Source organism: Pipistrellus kuhlii, unplaced genomic scaffold (assembly GCF_014108245.1).
Source record: "Pipistrellus kuhlii isolate mPipKuh1 unplaced genomic scaffold, mPipKuh1.p scaffold_m20_p_5, whole genome shotgun sequence".
In the NCBI taxonomy this organism is placed as follows: Eukaryota; Metazoa; Chordata; class Mammalia; order Chiroptera; family Vespertilionidae; genus Pipistrellus; species Pipistrellus kuhlii.
In genome coordinates, this window is record NW_023425551.1 from 63,237,438 (window position 1) to 63,258,859 (window position 21,422).

The following is a 21,422-nucleotide window of genomic DNA, read 5'->3' on the forward strand; positions in this document are numbered from 1 at the left end:
GTGCATTCCCCCTTCTGCAGATTTGCATTTCTGACCGACAAAATTTATAACAATTGCTTTACAGGCTCAGTTTTGGGGTGATTTGTTCATAGCAATAGTAACCAGAACAGGGACCCAGGTTCCTTCTGTGATACTTCTTTGCCATCTTCACATGGTTGTTGTTCCCCCTCACATGGTTCTTAGATGTTGGGCTACCACATCTGTATTCCAGGCATCTGGACTGAAGAGATACAGAACAAAAACACACACACAAAAAAACCACCAAAAAGCACTGTCTTTCTCTTTAAGGACACTCCTAAGCAAGTAGCACATTCATTTCTGTTCACATCTCATTGGCCAGAACTTAGCAAGAACATGGCCACAGCTAGCTGAAAGAAGACTGGGTACTGTGGATTTATTTTATTTTATTTTATATTTTTAATAATTTTATTTCAGAGAGGAAGGGAGAGGGAGAGATAGAAATATCAATAATGAGAGAGAATCATTGATCAGCTGCCTCCTGTATGTCCCCCATTGGGGATCGAGCCCCCAACCTGGGCATATGCCCTTGGCCAGAATAGAACCTAGAACCCTTTAGTCCGCAGGCCGATGCTCTATCCACTGAGTCAAACCGGCTAAGGCTGTGTACTTATTCCCGGTGACTATGTATCTGGCTAAAAACTAGGAAATCTAAAGAAAAAATTGGAGCCCTTGCTGGTTTTGCTGAGTGGTTAGTCAGCCCGCAGACTGAAGTGTCGTGGGTTCGATTCCCAGTCAAAGGCACATAGCTCTGTTGCAGGGTTGATCCCTGACCCAGATCAAGGTGAGAGTGGGAGGCAACCAATCGATGTGTCTCCCAATTTGATGATTAGTCCTCTCTCCCCCTCTCTTTCTCTCTGTCTCTTTCTCTCTATCCTCCCTTCCACACTTTTTAAAAACAAATCAATGGAAAAAAATTGGGGAAGTTATATATATATATATATTTTTTTTTAGAGAAAAGAATGCATGGATATAGGGAAAGTTATAATTTGTGCTACAGGTGTTTGGCCTGATTATACTAAATTCTTTTCTTTGTAGTTTGTAAATGGTATCTATTTTTCTCCTAGGATAATTTTCATTTTATAGACCTCCCAGGAGCAGGTTTGCTGGATAACACTGTATTTTGAATCCATTAATAATAATCCTGTTTTGCAAATTAAAACAAGGCATCAGTGACTTAAAAGAGAATTAAGTTTACTTCTCTCTCGTGTAAAAGAAGTCCAGCAGGAGGCAGTCAAGGGCTGGCTAAGAATGGCTGTACCAATCCTGGGTACACACCAGCACCAGCAGCAACCCAGGCTCTTGTTGTCTTGTTCCTGCAGCCTTAAGGTGCTGCCTTGTGGTCCAAGATGCTTGAACTTGATCCGTTGGGTGGGCTTTCCAGCCAATAGAAAGGAAGAAAGAGGGAAGAAGGAATTAGAAGCACACCAGGTGTCTTTCTTTAAAAAAAATAAAAATAAATAATAATATATATATAATTGATTTTAGAGATGAAGGCGAGGGAGAGAGAGAGAGAAACAGTGCTGAGAGATAATCATTGACTATCTCCTGCATGCCCCCTACTGGGGATCAACACGGGCATGTGCTTGGACTGGGAATAGAACTCTTGGTTCATAGGCTGATGCTCAACCACTGAGCCACCCCGGCCGGGCACACCAGGTGTCTTTCATAGAAAATTCCTGGAAGTTGCCTTGTGACACTTCTGCTTTCGTTTCATTGACCAGAACATTTTCGTTTCTCATGCCTGCCGGGGAAGTGTAGTGTTAAGATCTGGGTTTCTATAACACCACGTGAATCATCAGGAAGCTCTGCTACCACACACCGTCAATTCAGAAAGGACTATATGGTTTGCCAGAACTTGGACCACATTATATATATATATATGTTGAAACACAGACAGAAAATGGTTAGAAAACGCATAGCGAGTTTACAAATGTTTTGGTTTACATTTGCGTTCACACAAGCTGGTTGTTCCCCATTGTTACAAACACTTGAGTTTGTGGGACATCTGATGTTTACTGGCAGGCTGCACATGGCCGTGCACACAGGCTGTCACTGTTCCAGCCTCAGCGCTCAAAGCCTTTTCTGGAAAAGAGCAACCCCGTTTCTGGTATATACATAATGGGCCATCTGTCATCGTCTCTCAGCAGTCAGAGTTGCATTGTGTGAGGTTTTGCTTTTCTAAAAGTATGCTTCTTTTTTATTTTTATTTTTTGCTCCCTGGAAAGATTCCCCTCCCCCCTTTTGCTTTAGAATTGACATAGTCTGAATGAAGATTTGTAGCCATTTCTGGTGCAAGGCTGAACTACAATAGTTGTGAGGCATTGATTCATCCCCAGACCACGTGCAGTTGTGATAGAGCTATTGTGCTCATACCTCTCTTGGGAAAGTACCACGACTCTTTGTTATTCTCCAGATCAAGCAAATGTTCTGCCCTGTATAATAGGGTTGAAAGATATAATTCACTATGAAACTTGGGGAAAATGCAAGGAAAATATGCTCTTTCCATTTTCTAGCTTCTCTGGTTGTCTGTGTGCTTTCCACCTTCTGATAGTAATGTGCTCAAGTGGAGTGTGTTTTGAAGATTACTCTGTTGCGATCACTTGAGCAGTCTGTTGTTCTAATTCACCTGGATAAAATGCTTGTTTCTTTCTATTTCCTTCCTCCCTTCCCTTCCCTTCCCTTCCCTTCCCTTCCCTTCCCTTCCCTTCCCTTCCCTTCCCTCCTTCCTCCCTCCCTCCCTCCCTCCTTCCCTCCCTCCTTCCCTCCTTCCTTCCTTCCTTCCTTCCTTCCTTCCTTCCTTCCTTTTAAATATATTTTATTGATTTTTTTACAGAAAGGAAGAGAGAGGGATAGAGAATTGGAAACATCGACAAGAGAGAAACTTCGATCAGCTGCCTCCTGCACACCCCCACTGGGGATGTGCCTGCATCCAAGGTACATGCCCTTGACCAGAATCGTACCTGGGTCCTTTTGGTCCCCAGGCCGAAGCTCTATCCACTGAGCCAAACCAGTTTCAGCAAAATGCTTGTTTCTTGTGCACAGCCTTGCTCTCTTTCTCTCTGTGCCTGTAGAGGGAGACATTGGTGTGGCTTCTGCAACCATGCCCTTCTGGGGAAGTAAGGTGCTCCCACCTACCAGTGTCTTTATCCTCCTTTTCATCTCTGCCTCCTGGGTGATACCTCTTTTCTGCTCAGTACTTGGCACTCGGTTAGCCACTGAGTCCCAAGTCAGCAACCTGTGAACTTGGGGCTCCCTCTTGTGGTTCAGGCCACAACCTTCACTTGCTTGACTTCACCTTGGATCTTGCTGGAGCCACAAGCCCCCATGCGGTCTGGCTGGGATGCTCAATTGTCCTGGACCATGTGATCGGCCCTGCGGCCCTTGCTGCAAGAACCCTTCTTTCTGCCAGGATGGCCCCTCTGGCCAGTGCCCCAGCTGGAGTCACAGGCACCTCTGTGTCTAGGCCAGTGTTTTTCAACCTTTTTTGGGCAAAGGCACACTTGTTTCATGAAAAAAATCACGAGGCACACCACCATTAGAAAATGTTAAAAAATTTAACTCTGTGCCTATATTGACTATATATAAAGTAATTCTCTTGAATAGGAATCAAATAAACACAAAGAAAGTATTTTATAATTACTTTATTATGAAATATTAAGTAAACAAAATAGTGAAAAATTATAAAATTCTTGTCTTGTCTGCACCTACGGCACACCAGGCAACATCTCGCGGCATACTAGTGTGCCGCGGAACAGCGGTTGAAAAACGCTGGTCTAGGCCATACCAAGTAGAGCCAAGGATAGCTCCTTCTGGTGGTGGGGGTGGTGGTGGGAGGAACAGATAGGAAGTTGGTCTGAGAGGCCCCTTCTCTCTTCCACATCCCTCCTCACAGAATACACCTCCCACTGTCAGGACCAAAGCCTGGACAGGGGCCTCTTTCCTCCCACAATATACTTGTTTCATATGCCACATCCCCTGTGTCACATGCTCCCTATAGCCCTGTGACTCTGCTGTCATAGCTGGGAGGGCTGTCTTTTCTACCCTGAGGAAGAATTCTGCAGGCTACATCAGGTCCCTGAATAAAAGGAGGCAGGGAATGGGGAAAGGAATAAAGCAACTTATCTTTTTAAAAAATAAATTTTATTGATTTTTTACAGAGAGGAAGAGAGAGGGATAGAGAGTTAGAAACATCGATGTGAGAGACATCATCCATCAGCTGCCTCTTGCACACCCTCTATGGGGATGTGCCCACAACCAAGGTACATGCCCTTGACCGGAATCGAACCTGGGAACCTTTCAGTCCACAGGCCGATGCTTTATCCACTGAGCCAAACCAATTCTAGCCTTATCTTTAATTAAGATAGTAGGATGGCTAGCAAAGCTATAGTCTTGTTGACTAATCCAATTTTTCAAGTCAGAAGGGATTAACCATCTTTTTGTAGCACTTCTGTCATCTCTCTTTTTTTTTTAAGGCTCATGAACACTATGCTAAAAGGCAAAGTAGAACGTATGAATAATTTTCAAAATAATTGCCTTATTACACTTGCTTTTAAGATGTGGCAACATTTCAGTCTTCTTAAACTTTACCCCATCTAACTCATTCTCTTTGCAAGAATATGAGGCCTTGCAATCTGAAGACCTGTCCTCAAGTCCTGGCTACCAGCTAGATGATGGGGAGTAAATCACTCTCAGTTAATGGTGCATCAGTTGTTTCATCTTTAAATGAGGGTAGGAATCTAACTCCCAAAGCATATGTGAGTATAAAGTGGGGCGGTTAGTGAGAGCAGTCTGCCGGTGCTGGAGTGTTGTTTGGTGTTATTAATACTACGGTTCCCAGCCCACATCATGCTTTCATCTTTGTGCACTCCTGCTGGTGTTCCCTCTGCAGAGCGTACAGCTCCTCTGCATGTCGCCGGTCTGTTGTGGTACCAGGATTACACGGGGCATGCTGCCCTTAGCTCCCGTCCCACAGGTGGTCAATAGGCCTCTCATTGTGTGACACATATCTTACTATTGTTTCCTCTGTGAGATTTGAAATGCTTTGGTAGAAGAAGCTATATTTTATAGTAGAAGGGATCTCAATACCAGATATCAAGCTGTATTACAAAGCCATTGTTCTCAAAACTGCCAGGTACTGGCACACGAACAGACATATAGACCAATGGAATAGAATAGAGAACCCAGAATTCGACCCAAACCACTATGCTCAAATAATATTTGACAAAAGAGCCAAGAGCATATAATGGAGTCAAGGCAGTCTCTTCAATAAATGATGTTGGGAAAATTGGACAGATACAAAAAATAAATAAAAATGAAATTAGACCACCAACTTACACCATACACAAAAATAAACTCAAAATGGATAAAGGACTTAAACATAAGATGGGAAACCATAATAATATTAGAGAAATCCTCAGGCAGCAAAATCTTTCCATATAGCTCCTAGGGCAATGGAAACTAAAGAGAAAATAAACAAATGGGACTACATCAAAATAAAAAGCTTCTGTACAGCAAAAGAAACCATCAACAAAACAACAAGAAAGCCCACTGCATGGGAAAACATATTTGCCAATGTTATCACCCATAAGGGTTTAATCTCTAATATTTACAGGGAACTCATACAACTTAACAAAAGGAAGATAAACAACCCAATCAAAAAGTGGGCAACGGACCTAAATAGGTACCATATTTTTCGAAAGAAGACATAAGGAAAACCAAGAGACGTGTGAAAACATGCTCAAAGTTACTAATTATCTGAGAGATGCAAATCAAAACAACAATGAGGTACCATCTCACACCTATCAGAAAGGCTATAAAAACAAATCCACAAACGACAAGTGCTGGCGAGGTTGCGGAGAAAAAGGAACCCTCATGCACTGCTGGTGGGAATGTAGACTGGTGCAGCCACTGTGGAGAACAGTATGGAGTTTCCTCAAAAAACTAAAAATGGAACTCCCATTTGATCCAGCGATCCCACTTCTAAGAATGTATCCCAAGAAACTAGAAACACCAATCAGAAAGGATATATGCACCCCTATGTTCATAATAGCATAATTCACCATAGCTAAGATTTGGAAACAGCCTAAATGCCCATCAGCAGATAAGTGGATTAAAAAACTGTGGTACATCTACAAAATGGAATACTATGCTGAAGTAAAAAAGAAGGAATTCTTATAATTTGCAACAGCATGGATGGAACTGGAGAGCATTATGCTAAGCGAAATAAGCCAGTCAGAGAAAGATAAATATCACATGATCTCACTCATTTGTGGAATATAATGAACAACATAAACTGATGAACAAAAACAGATCTAGAAACAGAGAAGCATCGATCAGACTGTCAAACCTCAGAGGGAAAGTAGGGGCGGGAGGAGAAACTAGGGGTTAGGGGGGAGATATCAACCAAAGGACTTGTATGTATACATATAAGCCAAACCAATAGACAGACACCGGGGGTGGGGTGGGGTGGGGTGGGGTGGTGGTGGGGGGTGAGGGCATGAGTTTGGAGGAAGGTGGGGCAATGGGGGGATAAAGATATTACACATATGTAATATGTTAAATAAAATAAAATAAAAAGATATATTTTGTATACTGTACCTATATAATATCCCATAATATCCCTGTATTATATGCTTGTTTTAACTAGTCCTCTTCACTTATTTTATATTTCATATTTGAGAGGGTATTTTCTATAATTCTGGGGCACATTTTGGAGCTGAAAAGAGTTGGAATTAGTTAATATTACTACAAGGCAGTGAAATAAAAAAATAATCCAGTTACATTTACTTCATAATTCTCTTATCTGATCCCTTTCTGATTCTGAAAAGTACCTAATCTCCAAATAAGTCTAACTAGCTGAAGTTATTCAGAACTTACAAGATAAGAAGCATATGTTTTAATTTAAATACTGTATTCATATGTAGTTATGACTGTTGAAAGTATTTTTAGGTTTTAGAAATTTGTCTTCGAGCTATGAAGTCATCTCTTTCATCACACTAAAAGATTTCTAGCTCAAACGAATTTTTTACAGTTGGTTTGTTTGAATCCAGATCTAATATATGTGAGACTTGGTGTTGGTGGCCATGTTTACATGTGTAGTTATTTCTTCAGTTACTGTAATTAAGCCAGCTCAAATTTCACACTTATGCAGCTAATAAATATTTATTCTCAATGCCTGAGGTTCCTCATCTGTAAATTAAGAATAATGACAGGCCTCCCCTGAGAAGATATGAAATGCCGGGTGAGGGCCTGGCATACAGTAAATGCTATCTACTTACATATCAAGCATTGTACTTACTACATCAGAACACATGAATATTTTAAGCATTTTAAAAGCTTCTTTGTCAGTATTGACAAATTCCCATAAGGTTAGGTATACCAGTGGAGTCTTCCCTCAGCAGTCCTAGGGTGCCTGTTTTTACCACAGAATTAGCTATTAGCCAAACTTCCTCATATGCTTCTGTTGTTATTGGCACATCATTGTTTATGTTTTTCTTCTTTGCTCTTAGTCCTGATTTTTATTATATAATTTACTCTGTAGTAAAAGTGTGGGAACAACCACAAAATACATTGACTATGCTTTTTTAATATAGTTTTTCTCTTTTTAGGGGCTAGAATATGACATGCTACCTATAAATACAGATAATAGGAGGAGGCAGAAATTTGAAGGTTTGAAACTACTCTTCTAATAGTAGTCAGTAAAAGTGTATAGAATATTTTTTAAAAAATGCCTGAAAGGATATCTGAGGAGAGTATCCACTTCTCCAAAAATTTGCCTTTGGTTTTCAAGGAAAAATAAAAGTGGGAAATGGGGGGGGGAGGGAGGGGGAAGGAAGGAAACATATGTACTACTATTTGTAATACTTTAAACAATAAAATAAAATAAAAAGTGGGCAAAGCAAGAGTCCTGTAGAAAGTCAAGGTGAGGAAAAGGCCAGCCCACTATGTTATTCTAGTGGGGACTTAGGGAAAAGCTTTTCTCCTCTGACTTCTGTCAGAGCTATTTTTTCTCCTGTCTGTGTTATGTTGTGGGCAAGTTTTTGTTGCAAAAATGTGCCCTTGGTTAAAACAAGTTTGAAGATCTTTTCCTCCTGCCAGAGAAATTAAGCCTCAGGGAGAAGTCTCCTGGCAACCAAACACTAGGATGTGTGTCTTTCCATTTGCTCATCAAGTGCTCATGGGTGCGACTGCAGGCAGTGGGTGCAGTGGTGATGGTGGTGTTGGTGGTGTTGGTGGTAGTGATGGTGGTGATGGTGATGTGGTAGTGGTGGAGATGGTGATGTAGTGGTAGTGGTGATGGTGGTGGTTTTGGTGATGGTGGTGGTGGTGATGATGGTGGTTTTGGTGGTGGTGGTGGTGGTTTTTTTTAAAAAAAATATATTGTATTGATTTTTTACAGAGTGGAAGAGAGAGGGATAGAGGGCTAGAAACATCGATGAGAGAGAAACATCCACCAGCTGCCTCCTCCTGCATACCCTTTACCAGGGATGTGCCTGCAACCAATGTACATGCCCTTGAACGGAATTGAACTCAGGACCCTTGAGTCTGAGGGCTGATGCTCTATTCACTGAGCCAAACTGCTTTCAGCGATGTGGTGATTTTGATCGTGGTGGTGATGGTGATGTTGTGGTGGCGGTGGCGATGGCGATGGTGGTGGTGGTGATGGTGGTGGTGGTGGTGGTGGCAGAGCCTTTCTGGTAGTGGATTTGGGTCACTTGGTGTGTGGCTTCTGAAGCCCTCTAGAGCATGCAGGGTAACCTGGTAACTAGCAGTTGCCCTACAAGCTGTAAACTAATTTACATTTTAAAAGTTTAGGTGAGAGGCAGTCTTATTATGAAATGAGCCCCCGTTGAATTTTTTCCAGTGGTTCAGAGGAGCTGTCTTTGGTGTTCCCCACCCTTTTCTCTCTGCTGCTGACTCACTCCGTGACTGGCCTGTTGTGCTATAGGAGTTGAAAGTGCTGTGCTTGTGAATCGAATCACCCTGTAATTTCCAATGACTAGAGAAGTGTAGCCAAACAACCTGAAAAAAACACTCTCAAACTCTTGGTCAGAATAAAGGAGACCACAACTGTGTGAAAGGAGTTACTAAGAATTCTGTGGTACCTCTATTAGAATAAAAAGAATTCTAGATCACTTTTCTTCACGAAAAAGGAAATTGGTTAGGTGAATTTTGGACCAGGTGTAAAGGCATATGTGGCTCTGCTCCTTGGACGACAGTGACAAATTCATGGTACCAATCAGTACTTATCAATAAAGACTCTGATTATATTCAAGGTAAAAGGCATTAGGACGTTCCATTGTGCAGTAACATAGTCTAGTTCCAGAGAGAGGAGAGAACTCCCAAGTCTTGTTTTTGTCATTGTATTGTCACCTTGGGCAGAATGAAGAATTTATCTGTACCTTTTTCTAATCTACAATATAGAAAACATTTATGCAGTTTATTTAGTTAATGGTTTGTTTCCTCAATAGATGAGGATTTTTCTTTTTCTGGAATTGATAGGGCAAGAAATTTTTCCCCATGTTCCTTCCTAAGTTCCTTGATTTTGGTGAATATGGGGTTACAATGAAAAGGGTATTAGAAACCTGGGTTAAACACTAGCTCTGTGGCCCCCTTGCTTAGAGAAATCTTGGTCCAGATTAAGTTCTTTTAAATGTATTTATTAACTTTTAATCAGTAAGATGAGGACACTGATGTGTAAATACAGTTGTAGAATTATTGGGAGATTATGCAAAATTCTGAGTGCATACCACGGCAACTTTGATATGACTTTGACCTTCATTGTGGGTGCTCAGTGCATATTTGCTCCTTGAATTAAAGTGAGTAGGAAGCCAAGGATATCTGTTGAGGGCCTGCTGTAGCATATTTATACTATATAATCTAATGTTTATAATAATTCTAGGTTGTAGGTACCCTAGTATGGTATGTGAAGATGGTGACTCTATTTTACAGATGAGGAAACTTGAGTTTCATGGGAACAATCATTTTTCCAAGCTGAAATTGCTGGCTAGTGTTGCTGCCAGGTTTTGGACCTGTGTCTGTATAGATTTGTTGTCCTGCTGACTCTTCTGTCTGCTCTCTATCCCTGTCATAGGCTACCTCCCGTAACCTGCCAAATCAGTCAGATCGTGAACTATGTCAGCTATTTAAAGTGTGATGGTACCTAATTCTTGATGAACATATGTGGGCATGTAGTATCTAAATAGGATGTTGGTTGGGATAGGAAATAACATAAAGGTAAGAGGAAATCTGGTTCTCGCAGAAACCAGTAAGCCCTAAAATTTCAAAGAAACCTGAGGAATTATGTACATTCACTAGAATTTGTTTCTAGTATATCTGAGTTGCTGGAGATTTTTGAGAGTATTTTGGATTAATTTGAATTTTAAAATGCATGGTTTAAACTTTACACCTAAAATTATTGAAGGTATTCATAACAGACTATCTCATATATAAACAATGTGGAATATATGTTTATTTCATTTGTTTTCATCCATTTATGTAGTATCTGAACACATTGGGATATATTGAAAGGAAGGGAGAGGGAGAGAGCGATAGAAACATCAGTGATGAGAGAGAATCATTGATCAACTTCCTACTGCACACCCCACACTGGGGACTCAGGTTTCAACTTGGACATGTGCCCTGCTGGGGAATGGAACCACGCTCAACCGCTGAGCCACACTGACCGGGCAACATTGGTTATATTCTTAAACAGACCTCTGATACTGGAAAGAAAGACTAAGATTGGAAACTTTGCTTTAAAAATAATTTTTATTTTTCGATTACAATTGTTGTAGAAGATAACATTAGTTTCAGGTGTACAATCCAATGATTAGACATTTATATAATTTACAAAGTGATCACCCTGATAAATCTAGTACCCACTGGACATGTATAGTCATTACAGTTATTACAATTATTTACTATATTTCCTATGCTTGCATTTCCCTGACTGTCCTGTAGCTACCAATTTGTATTTCTTACCCCTCACCCACCCCACCACCTCCCTCCCATCTGGCAGCTGTGATGTGCTCTGTATCAGTGAGACTATTTTTGCTCTGGTTGCTTATTTTGTTCTTTTAGATTTCATATATAAGGAAAATCATAAGATTGAAAACTTTAAAAAACTCTAATTTCTGTAAGTTAGTACAACACAGATAAAGGAATTGCAGAAAAGTTCTGTAACAGTGACTCAGAATAGCAGCAGGTAGATCAGAAGCAGTACTTACATGTTCTGGCAGCGTACCTGTACTCGGAAGGAAGGTTCTTTATGTTCACATGCTTTGAGGATGCTTCTGTAGAGAAAATAGATTAAAAGAAGTTTTAGGATTTTTTAATTTTATTTGATTCTTGACCAGTCGTGAGAAACAGATACCAGTATATTCCTCTTCTGAGCAGAACCCAGTACCTCTTTGTTCCCCGCCACCGATGCTGCTGATGGGCAGCCACACAGCCCCTGCACTGACAGTACAGCATGGGATCTGGTCATTCCCTGAGGGAGGCGGAATGGCCATGGGGAGCAGGGATTCAAAAAAGCATCTGTGGGGAGAGATTTATGGCATCTATTGTTCTACACTCAAGGGCTGCATGCCTTGTTTATTTGGCCCATGTTAGCCTTTGAGTTTGACATACTTATGCCATCTATGCCTCAGCTCACTGAGCACATTCTATCCTCGAGCTGTTTCTAGACTCCTGATGATTAAGGGTAAAACCAGACTATGGTTTGTTCGGTGACAATTAAACCCTTCAAGCAGGAGATTTCCGAATATGTTCTGTTACCGATTCTCCTTCCAGAGACTTACACTCTACAGCCTCGTCCTTTCGTATCCCAGCCTGGGCAACCGTCACCAGGTGTGCCTCCCCATCTCCTCCCAACCTCCAGCTCCTCCATCTCTCTCTTCCCCCTCCTCCCACACGTCTCCTCTACCCTCTGCCTTCCCTTCTGCAGCCAGCAGCCTAAGAGTGGGGATCCTCTGTCCTGTGTCTTAGTTTCCCCCCTGTATCTTCTAAAGAGTACCGAGTTTTGAATACATAAAACAATTTGCAACATTTTTATTCTCACAGTTACTAGTAATAGTAATCCACTGTGTGTGTGTGTGTGTGTGTGTGTGTGTGTGTGTGTGTGTGTGTTTGCGTGTGTGTGGGGGAGGATGGGACACTTTCTTCCACTCTCCTAGGCTCTTCCAGGAGAAAATGGCCAAACTAATTACACAATGGGCATATAGGAACCTGACTTACACAGAGAGTCAGAGACCCCACCTACATGAGAGGTCCAGAGACAGAAAGGCAGAATGGGGTAGAGAGGACATTCTGGGTTCAGGATGAGGGCGAGGCACTCTGGGGCTTCAGAGGAGAGGGCGGCTATTTTCAGGCTGATGAGAAGAGCAGATGGTTAGTAGCTAGGAGTTTTCTCTGTCCTGTGGATAGGACATAAAAAGTTATTTCTGGGAATAACTCTTTGTATGGGCAGGGCTCCTGATTTAGATTCTTTAAGGGAGAGGTAAGAGTTTCTAATGAGCCCGCAGTGTCTCAGTTGCCTTCGGCTTAAAATAATTCACAGGCCAACGGGACACATCTCCGGGAGGCTTTTTCTTGAAGCCCTTCAACACCAATACATCTTCTTCGTAAAAGATTCAAACAGCCTGGATAGATGCAGAATGAAATACGAGATACATCATACCAATCTCCTCTCCTTCTAGCTTCCACTCTCTTCTGATGAAACCGTTCTTCCTCCATTTGTTGTGCATCCTTTATGTATACTTATTGTTTTTGCACTTTTTTGCTTAACTGTATATCTTAGAATCTTTTTCATGGAGGATGGGTGAGCTATAATTTATTCATCTAGCATCCTATTGACTGACATTTCAATGGTTTCAAATATTTTGCTACAGTAAACATCCTTGTCTGCTAATCAAATGTATGCAGATATTGCCTGCAAGCAGAATTATTGATTCAGAAAATATATGCATTTTAATTTGTAATGAATCTGCTAAGTTGCCCTCAGAAAAGCTTTGGACATTGCAAACACACACACACACACACACACACACACACACACACACACACCAGTATTGTATGCTTACGTCATTTGTAACCGAGGAGGAGCTGCCTTTTTTTTCTTATGGATTAATTGGAATTATTAATCTATTTTGGATATTGTGTATATATGGCAGGCATTTTCTTTCAGTCAGTTTTCTTTTTAAAAATATTTTTTAAACATATTTTATTGATTTTTTACAGAGAGGAAGAGAGAGGGATAGAGAGTTAGAAACATCGATGAGACAGAATCATCGATCAACTGCCTCCTGCACACCCCCTACTAGGGATGTGCCCACAATCAAGGTACATGCCCTTGACTGGAATCGAACCGAGGATCCTTAGTCCGCAGGCTGACTCTCTATCTACTGAGCCAAACAGGTTTTGGCCAGTCAGTTGTTTTCTTAAACTTCATTTACAGTATTTGCTATTATATCAGTTCCTTATCAAACATGTCACCCTTTATATTTTCAGTTTCTTTTGGGTTCTATAAAGTGTTTTGAAATAATCTCCCTACCCAGCCCCTTTAAAAACATAGTCTCCTATATATATTTTTTCTAATGGTTTTATTTGTTTCTAAAAATATCTCATTTCTAATATTGCATAATTTTCTCATGTTACTGCAGGTAGTATAAATCTGTAGATTTTATTGTAACTTTATGTCTGAGATGCATTGTGAGTTCCATGGTCATCTTTCTTGGCAGAAGGATTAAGGGTTTCTGAAATTGTAAAGACCTTCTTTATGAAGATTATAGTTTACATTTGTCAGTGTCTCCTTTTTAAATGTGAATTTTAACCATACTTAGTATTCAGCATAAAAGCTGCAGATTGATTATACTCTGATCAAGGAAGGACTAGCAGAAATCAATGACAATTTCATTTAGATTCAAATCCTAACAAGTAATAGTTACACAAAAGCAGAAGCTAAAAACAAACAAAAAAACCCCCCCACATCAAGATTGGGAATTTAAAGTGATAAGGCCAGTAATGAGAAAGGGACAGCCTTTTCTTATTAAAACCTTTTTACCCTGTCAGCTCTTGTAGAAGAGGGAGGGTTCAGTTTAAGAATTGAACCTCCTCTCAGGAAGAATTGAACCTTGAACATGAAAGAAGAATGCCTCTCTCAACCAAACTTTTGTATTGTGCAATAGCACAGGAATCTGCTGTTGCCAAAACAGTGACAGTGTAGGCAGAGCAATACTCATTACTGCGGGATCAGCTATAGGCTTTGCAGTAATATCTAGGCTAAGAAATTGCTGGGAAGTCACATTGGTATACTTTGACCTATGGACTCTGAAAATGGTTTGCAAACTTTTTTTTTTTTTTTTTTTTTACAGTAAACATCCTTGTAAGCTAAGCAAATATATGTAAATATTTCCTGCAAATATTTAATGGCATGACCATAATGGAATTTTCTTTAAAATCTTTTTTTTTTTTTTTTAAACAAAACAGAAAGGGAGGAGGAGGAGGAGGTCATAGCTAAGGCTCAGAGCAATGCACTATGTTCCTCTAGGTCTGTAGTTCCACAGAGGTGGGTCATTCAGACCAGAGTTGAATTAACTGGAAAATGAGTATCTGTTGTAGCTCTGTACTCATAGGAATAAACCGTAATGATGTTTGTACGGAATATTGATAAGATTTTTCAACTAGATTTTTTGTTTTTTTTAACCTCTCATTTCATCTACAATCTCCACTCCCCAGTGGAATTTGCTGAGGTTGCTGTGGGTGAGGGTCATGTCAGACAGGCACGGGAGTTGTTACTGTAGGATAAGGGGCAGAGCCCCTAGGTGAGGAGTGAGCTGACTTGGGCAGGGGCAGGGGCAGGGCAGGCAGTGGTGCGGTCCAGCAGAAAGCATCTATACTTACCCTGCTCCCTGGTAACCAGCTACACATTGTCTATCACTTTCAGGAGTGTTTTTTCCCCCCACCAATCCCAACTATTTCATCCAGCCAGTTTTCTTTCTTCTGTAACAACGGAAATTTTGTAGCTTTTCAAACCTTTGCTGCTTTTCCTGCATTTGTACCGCAATGCTATTTCTGGGCAATGGTGGGGAGTTGACCAGATTCCCTTCTTCACTTTCCCCACTTTATTTTTTTCCACACAACTCCAACACCCAATACTTCATATTTTCCTCTCCCTCCCTCCTTCCCTCCCTTCCCTCCTTTCTTTCTTCCCTCCCTTCTTCCCTCCCTCCCTCCCCTATCCCTCCCTCCTTCTCTCCCTCCCTCCCATCGTTTCTTTAGATAGAGCCTTTTGTAATGTATGTTTTTTAGTCATTTAAAATTCACATCTTATACTTATTAATAACAACATAGAAATCTTATGCTCCGCCTACTGTTAGTAGAGCATTATGGTTTCCCTTCTTCCACCCTTTAGAATCACCGATCCGCAGAATTGAAATTCCACCTTTTGTGTATTCTCACCCTTGAAATTGCTGCCAAACTTCTTTCCTTTCTGTCAGACCTCGTTTTTTAAAAAGTTAGCATTTTGTTTTCCAAGTATGAAATGATAATATTGAACATGCTTTTGCAAACTATGTACATTCTCTCTCCACCTCTTGCCTTGATTAGAAGGTTAAACCTCTAAAGTGCCTCGGTTTCTTTTTCTGTAAATGGGCATAATCTCCTAGGGTTGTTGGGAGGATGATGCAGTCTTTGTCTATAGCTGAATAATACCTGGCACATAGTAAGTGCTCCCTAAATATTCGCTATCCTAATATATATAAAGAGCCAGGTGCTATCACGACTGAGCGGACAACTGGTCACCATGAAGTGCATGGAGCACCTCGTGGTCCCCACCCCCCCAAGACCCCAAGCTGCTCGCCATTGGGGGGGAGGGGTGGCGGCAGGCAGGACTGGGACTGCTGAGCAGCAGTGGCAGTGGGCTGCTTTGCAGGGTGGCAGCGAGTTTCGAGGAGCAGTCGTGGGGCGGGGGAGTTTTGTGGAGTATGATGAGGTGGTTGGAGCCTTGTGGAGCAGTCAATGGGCTGCAAGCATCACGGAGGATCCCGGGGTGGGCAGCTTCACGTAGCATTGCAGGGTGGCATAGGCCAGTGATGGAGGCCTGGCTAGGCCTAGGGACCCTAACCGCGCACAATTTTCTGTGCGTTGGACCTCTGGTTAATATTATAAACCTCTTCAACTGGAATAGGTGGGTTCAAGCTTTTCTGTAGTGGAGGCAAGGTCTCTGAAACAAAAACCATTAGGAAGAGAGAGAAAGGAAGTGAAGGGGTACTGACTAAGCAGATACATACTTTCAACTTCTCAGCAGAAGTTGATATATATTTTTTTCTTTTATAATATACTAGAGGCCCAGTGCACAAATTTTGAGAGGGATCTCTCAGCCCAGCCTGCATCCTCTTGTGATCCAGGACCCTTCAGGGGATGTCTGACTGCCTGTTTAGGCCTGATCCCCCTAATTGCTTGCCTGCCTGCCTGATCACCCCTAAACACTGACCTGCCTGACTGATCGCCCCCAACCACTTGCCTGCCTTCCTGATCTACCCTAACCACTTGCCTGCCTGCCTGATCACCCCTAACTGCTCACCTGCCTGCTTGATTACCCCTAACCGCCTCTGCCTGCCTGCCTCATCACTCTTAACAACTCGTCTGCCTGCCTGATCACACCTAACCACTCGCCTGCCTGCCTGGTCGCCCCTAACCTCTTACCTGCTTATTTGATTGCCCCTAACCACTCTGCCTGCCTGCCTGATCTCCCCAAACTGCCTCAGCCTTGGCCCCTACTGCCACGGCTTTGTCCGGAAGGTCGTTTGGCTGTCCAGTTTAATTAGCATATTATGCTTTTATTATTATAGATTTACAATTAAGTTAGCAGTCATATATGAATGCTTCAAAACATATTTGCAGTGATTAATCTACCCTGTTTCCCTGAAAATAAGACAGTGTCTTATATTATTTTTTCTCCCAAAGTTGCGCTAGATCTTATTTTCAGGGGATGTCTTATCTTTCCATGTGCTAGGTCTTATTTTCGGAGGATGTCTTATTTTTGGGGAAACACGGTAGCAGTGTCTTTTCCCTTGGCGTGATGGAATTTGCTGGTTTTCTATTGCTGAAAATAAATAGTGATTTTTGTGTGTGTGATGTTTGTTATTTTGGAGTTACTGTTTGTACAGTTTCTATTTAGGCAGGTCTATTTGTCTTATGTTTCACACAAACATAGGAGTGTTGGAGATACGTTGTCTGTTGCTTCTTTGGAATAAGGGTTCTCATTTTAAACATTTTTTTATTCCTTCATGCTCAGAAGTGAAGTCCTTACAAATTAGAGACTCCTTGTTTTCCCTACATTATTAGATTAGGGGTTCCAATGTTTGATGACAGAGAACAGAAGTGGGTTTTTGAAATCAGTTTTAAGATCCCACTTAGGCCGTGGAATCTTAGGCTAGATGCATAATCTCTTGAAACCTTGGTTTTTACATCTTTAAGATGAAGATGTCCCATCCTGCCAAAACCTGTTTGGCTCAGTGGATAGAGCATCGGCCTGTGGACTGAAAGGTCCCGGGTTCGATTCCGGTCAAGGGCATGTACCTTGGTTGCAGGCATGTCCTCAGTAGGAGGTGTGCAGGAGGCAGCTGGTCGATGTTTCTCTCTCATCGCTGTTTGTAACTTTCTATCCCTCTCTCTTCCTCTCTGTAAAAAAAAATCAATAAAATATATTTAAAAAAAAACTTAAAAAAAACAAAAAGATGTACCATCCAGCTCAAAGAAGTATTGAGATTCAAGTGACAGTGCAGGATGTCCCCCCAAAATGTATACACACTTATTTTACATGATTAAAAGAAACACCAATTGAGTTATCAGCCGTTAAAGTATGTATACTTTTTTGGGGGAGGGGACACCTGTGTATGTGAAGTATACGCCAAGGAATACTTGGTAGTGGTCTTCCCCTGAAGGCTATGTGTTTGGATTTTAAATTGATTGTAAAAGTTTGGATTATAAACTTTCCAAATCACCTCCTAGCAGGCAGATTAGGAATTGTTAAACAAGCCAGGCTGGCTGCTGTTTTTATTCCAGGGGAATTCTGCCTGGGGTGTTAGAAGAGAGAATGAGATGAGCTGGTTCAGCAGAGAAATCTAACTAATAACCTATTATTGTTTTGCCTCATTGCCAAGAAAGTTAGAGAACCAGAACCCTCTTTTTAAGGGACTTGGTATGAATGTCGTCTTTAAGATTAAAAGGACATTTAAGCTAATTTAGTTTCTTTTTGGTGACCCTGCATGCGTCCCCTACCCCAAAATGAGGAAGGCTGGCTTTGCTAGTGTTTGTTTAAAAGGGGGAGTCGACAAGTTTTCAGCTGGCAAGTGGGAGTGTCTAGCCGTGTTTTCCTTTCTGCATAGATAGTTAACAGGACTCGGGCACGTCGGAGTTTGTCCGGAGAGAGTGTAGGGACCTGTTGGACCAATTCCTTGCAGAATGATGGGGCAGCTCATGAGACATGACCAAGACTGGAACGCAAAGCTGGTGGGGCTGATGTGCTGTATCGGTCAGTAGTCTCCCTTGCAATGTCACTTGCATGTTTTCAGCTCCCAAGAAGGACAGCCAGCCGCGCTGTCAGTCTTGGTTGGCATGGTGCGACATCAGCAGGCTGTGGGGCACCTTTCAGAAACCTGAATAGGCTCCTGAGAGAGAATTTCCCTCCCTCTTGTGGTACATAGCATATGCCTTTAAATGATCTCAATTCTATGCCTTTAAATAATCTCAGTGCTATGCCTTTAAGTAATCTCAATGCTATGTATGTGATGTGATACTAAGGATTAGATTTTACTGAAAACCAATTGGTGTAAGTTGTAAAATAACTAATGCTCTTTTTGTACGTCTATTTTCCTCAAACTCTCTTATTGCATTCTGTGTTATTACATATTTTCAGCCACATTATACTATATTTTCATTTGAAACCTAGTCTGTAAATGAAATAATTTTCCAGTAGCGGAATGTTTTAAAACTTTATCCAGAAAAGTAACTGGGTAGTCTATAAAACCAGTTGAGTTGGTTTAAACTTCAGGAATAATTTCCCCTTTTTGTTGTCATAGCAACATTGCCGTCAATATAAACCTCAGCGTTAGACATCCCTCACTGAGATGAAATAAAGAACTATTATGAGGCTGGTAATTGGGAAATTAGATGGTGCAACCTGGAATACTCCCTTTCGGAAGAATGCATATGGAAAGTGGTAAATCACAGTCTCCCCAGACTAAAACTTATTCTCTGACTGTAAATTGCTTTCCTGAAGAAAGTTGATGCCCTCAAAGTCCACATTAACTCGTTCCTCATTGTGGTAGCATTTTGGGAGCCTAGTGTTAAAGAGCTTCCCTTGGTATACTTGAATGGGACCCATCAAGGTTTACCATGTTTAAAAAGAGAAGATTTGGATTGTTACTGTTAGAAAATAGTATCAGAATTTATGAATTATGTGTACAATTTGTTAGCTTTAGTTTTGGTACCTTACTCATGAACTTGAGTTGTAGATCATAATCCTAAAATAATATATTAGTATTAACCTGTCAAATATTTAGCACCCATCTAACATTTTAAGCATACCTTTGAGCTTCTGTCAATAAACACCACAGGCAAAATCTCAGTGATCAAAGTAACCTCTAGAGTTAATTATTTAAGTAAATGTCTCAACCAGTACTTGGAAGTAAAGTATTTGATTAAATTAGCTTTCTTGATGTACCTCATGGGTAAGAAATTAATGAATAAATGATTGGTCTTTAGAACATATGTTCTACTTTTTCATGTTCCTGAAGACATAGGACCAGTTTTAATTTATTTTTATGTGTTTTTTTTTTTAACTAATCACAATTAATGAACTTTATTTGGATTTCAATTAAACAAATGAACTGTTGAAAAAATTTAAATAATTGGGATAATGTGAATACTTGCTTGGGTTATTGATAATAATGAAGAATTATTATTAAATTTATTGATGGGGACCAGTTTTTAATAATTTAGAAAAAAGAAATAGATTTTATTAACTTATATACCAAGAGGCAAGATTTTATATAATACACAAACAACATGCTAAATTTCATGGGAAGAAAACATTGTTAGAATTCTTATTATGTTATGATTCAATAAATAAATAAACTTGATGTGGAAGCTTTCTATTCTTTACTTATAAGGATTTAAAATTAATTTTATATTTTAATGTTTTTTCTTGGTTATTTTACATTAGGATCCTAGATTATTATTGGGTGGGGATAATATGGATATTGCCTAGGAAGTAATCTTTATTTTGTCCACTCTGTTTTCTTTGTGCTAGAGGCTTAGAAATGCTGAAAATGTGATATGAGTAGTAAACTTTGGCACAGAAGTCCCATTGTTTGCATTTACTTGTCCAAAGTTCACATCACACAGCAGGGCCACATTTCTCAGCACCAGGCTGTGATTGAGATTGAGGTGTGTTCAGCACTTCCATTGGAAGGATGACAGTATCTTGGGGTAATGGAAGCAACTCTGGAGGGAATCTCAATGCTTGGGTTCTAACTAGAGCTCTTTCAATCTCAAATTATTAAACCAGGATTTTGTTTTTTGTTTTTTTTATTGGAGAGAGAGAAAGGGGCGGGGAGAGAGAGAGAGAAAGAGGAGAGAGAGAGAGGGAGAAAGGAGGGGGGGGAGAGAGAGACACACACACACAGAGACAGAGAGACAGAGAGAAAGATCTATCAGTTGCCTCCCACATGTATCTCGACTGGGAATCAAACCCACAGCCGGGGTATTTGCCCTGACTGGGATCAAACCTACCACCTCCTTTGTACAGGACAGTGTGCCAACCAACTGAGCCACACTGGCCAGGGCCAGCCAGGGTTTCTTTCTGATGGAGAACGCTGCACGTGGTCGGCTACTCTGCTTCCTTTCCTGTAAGCCCAGCTGACTGCCCTGGACAGAGTTGGTCTTTCTCTCATTTGTGCCTGCTTGCATGGTGAGTGCCACAGCCTTTGTGCCGTTAGCGTGCTTACCACACTGCCTTCTTGTCAGGTGCCCTCTCGGTGATGAGCTGCAGAGAGCAAGGGCCTGTGCCCTTTCTGTCTAGTCATGTGTCTCCGCACTTCTGTGGCCCTGGGCTCATCGGAGGACTTGATAGGTGCTGGAATGATGACTGGGTAAATGAGGGAAGTATAGAATCTGTGTTGTGTCAGTAAGGAGGACTAGGATATTGCTTCCCTTTGTTCTTGCCCTAGATACTAATGAATACTTTATTTCTATTCTGAATGCATTAGCAATAGCAAGGCTGAAAGACACTTAAGTCACCATATTTTGCTTTAAGAGATACAGTGGTGTATCTACTGTATGTTATACAAATGATTACACATTGTTATTTTGGTTTGGATTGTTCTTTTTGAAACATA

At 41.0% G+C, this 21,422-nt stretch overlaps 1 protein-coding gene across 27 annotated transcripts in view; it reads left to right on the forward strand.

The window, feature by feature from the left end:
- Positions 1–21,422, forward strand: part of DST (dystonin) — a 419,024-nt gene that overhangs the window by 150,398 nt on the left and 247,204 nt on the right. Inside the window, exon 1 of one of the 27 annotated variants that reach the window (XM_045573112.1) lies at positions 18,421–18,556. The exons of the other annotated variants lie outside the window; for them this stretch is intronic. Within the exon in view, the coding sequence (XP_045429068.1) occupies positions 18,487–18,556 (70 nt within the window). The 5' untranslated portion in view covers positions 18,421–18,486. Of the gene's footprint in view, positions 1–18,420; positions 18,557–21,422 lie in introns of those variants that run through there. 27 annotated transcript variants of the gene reach the window in all.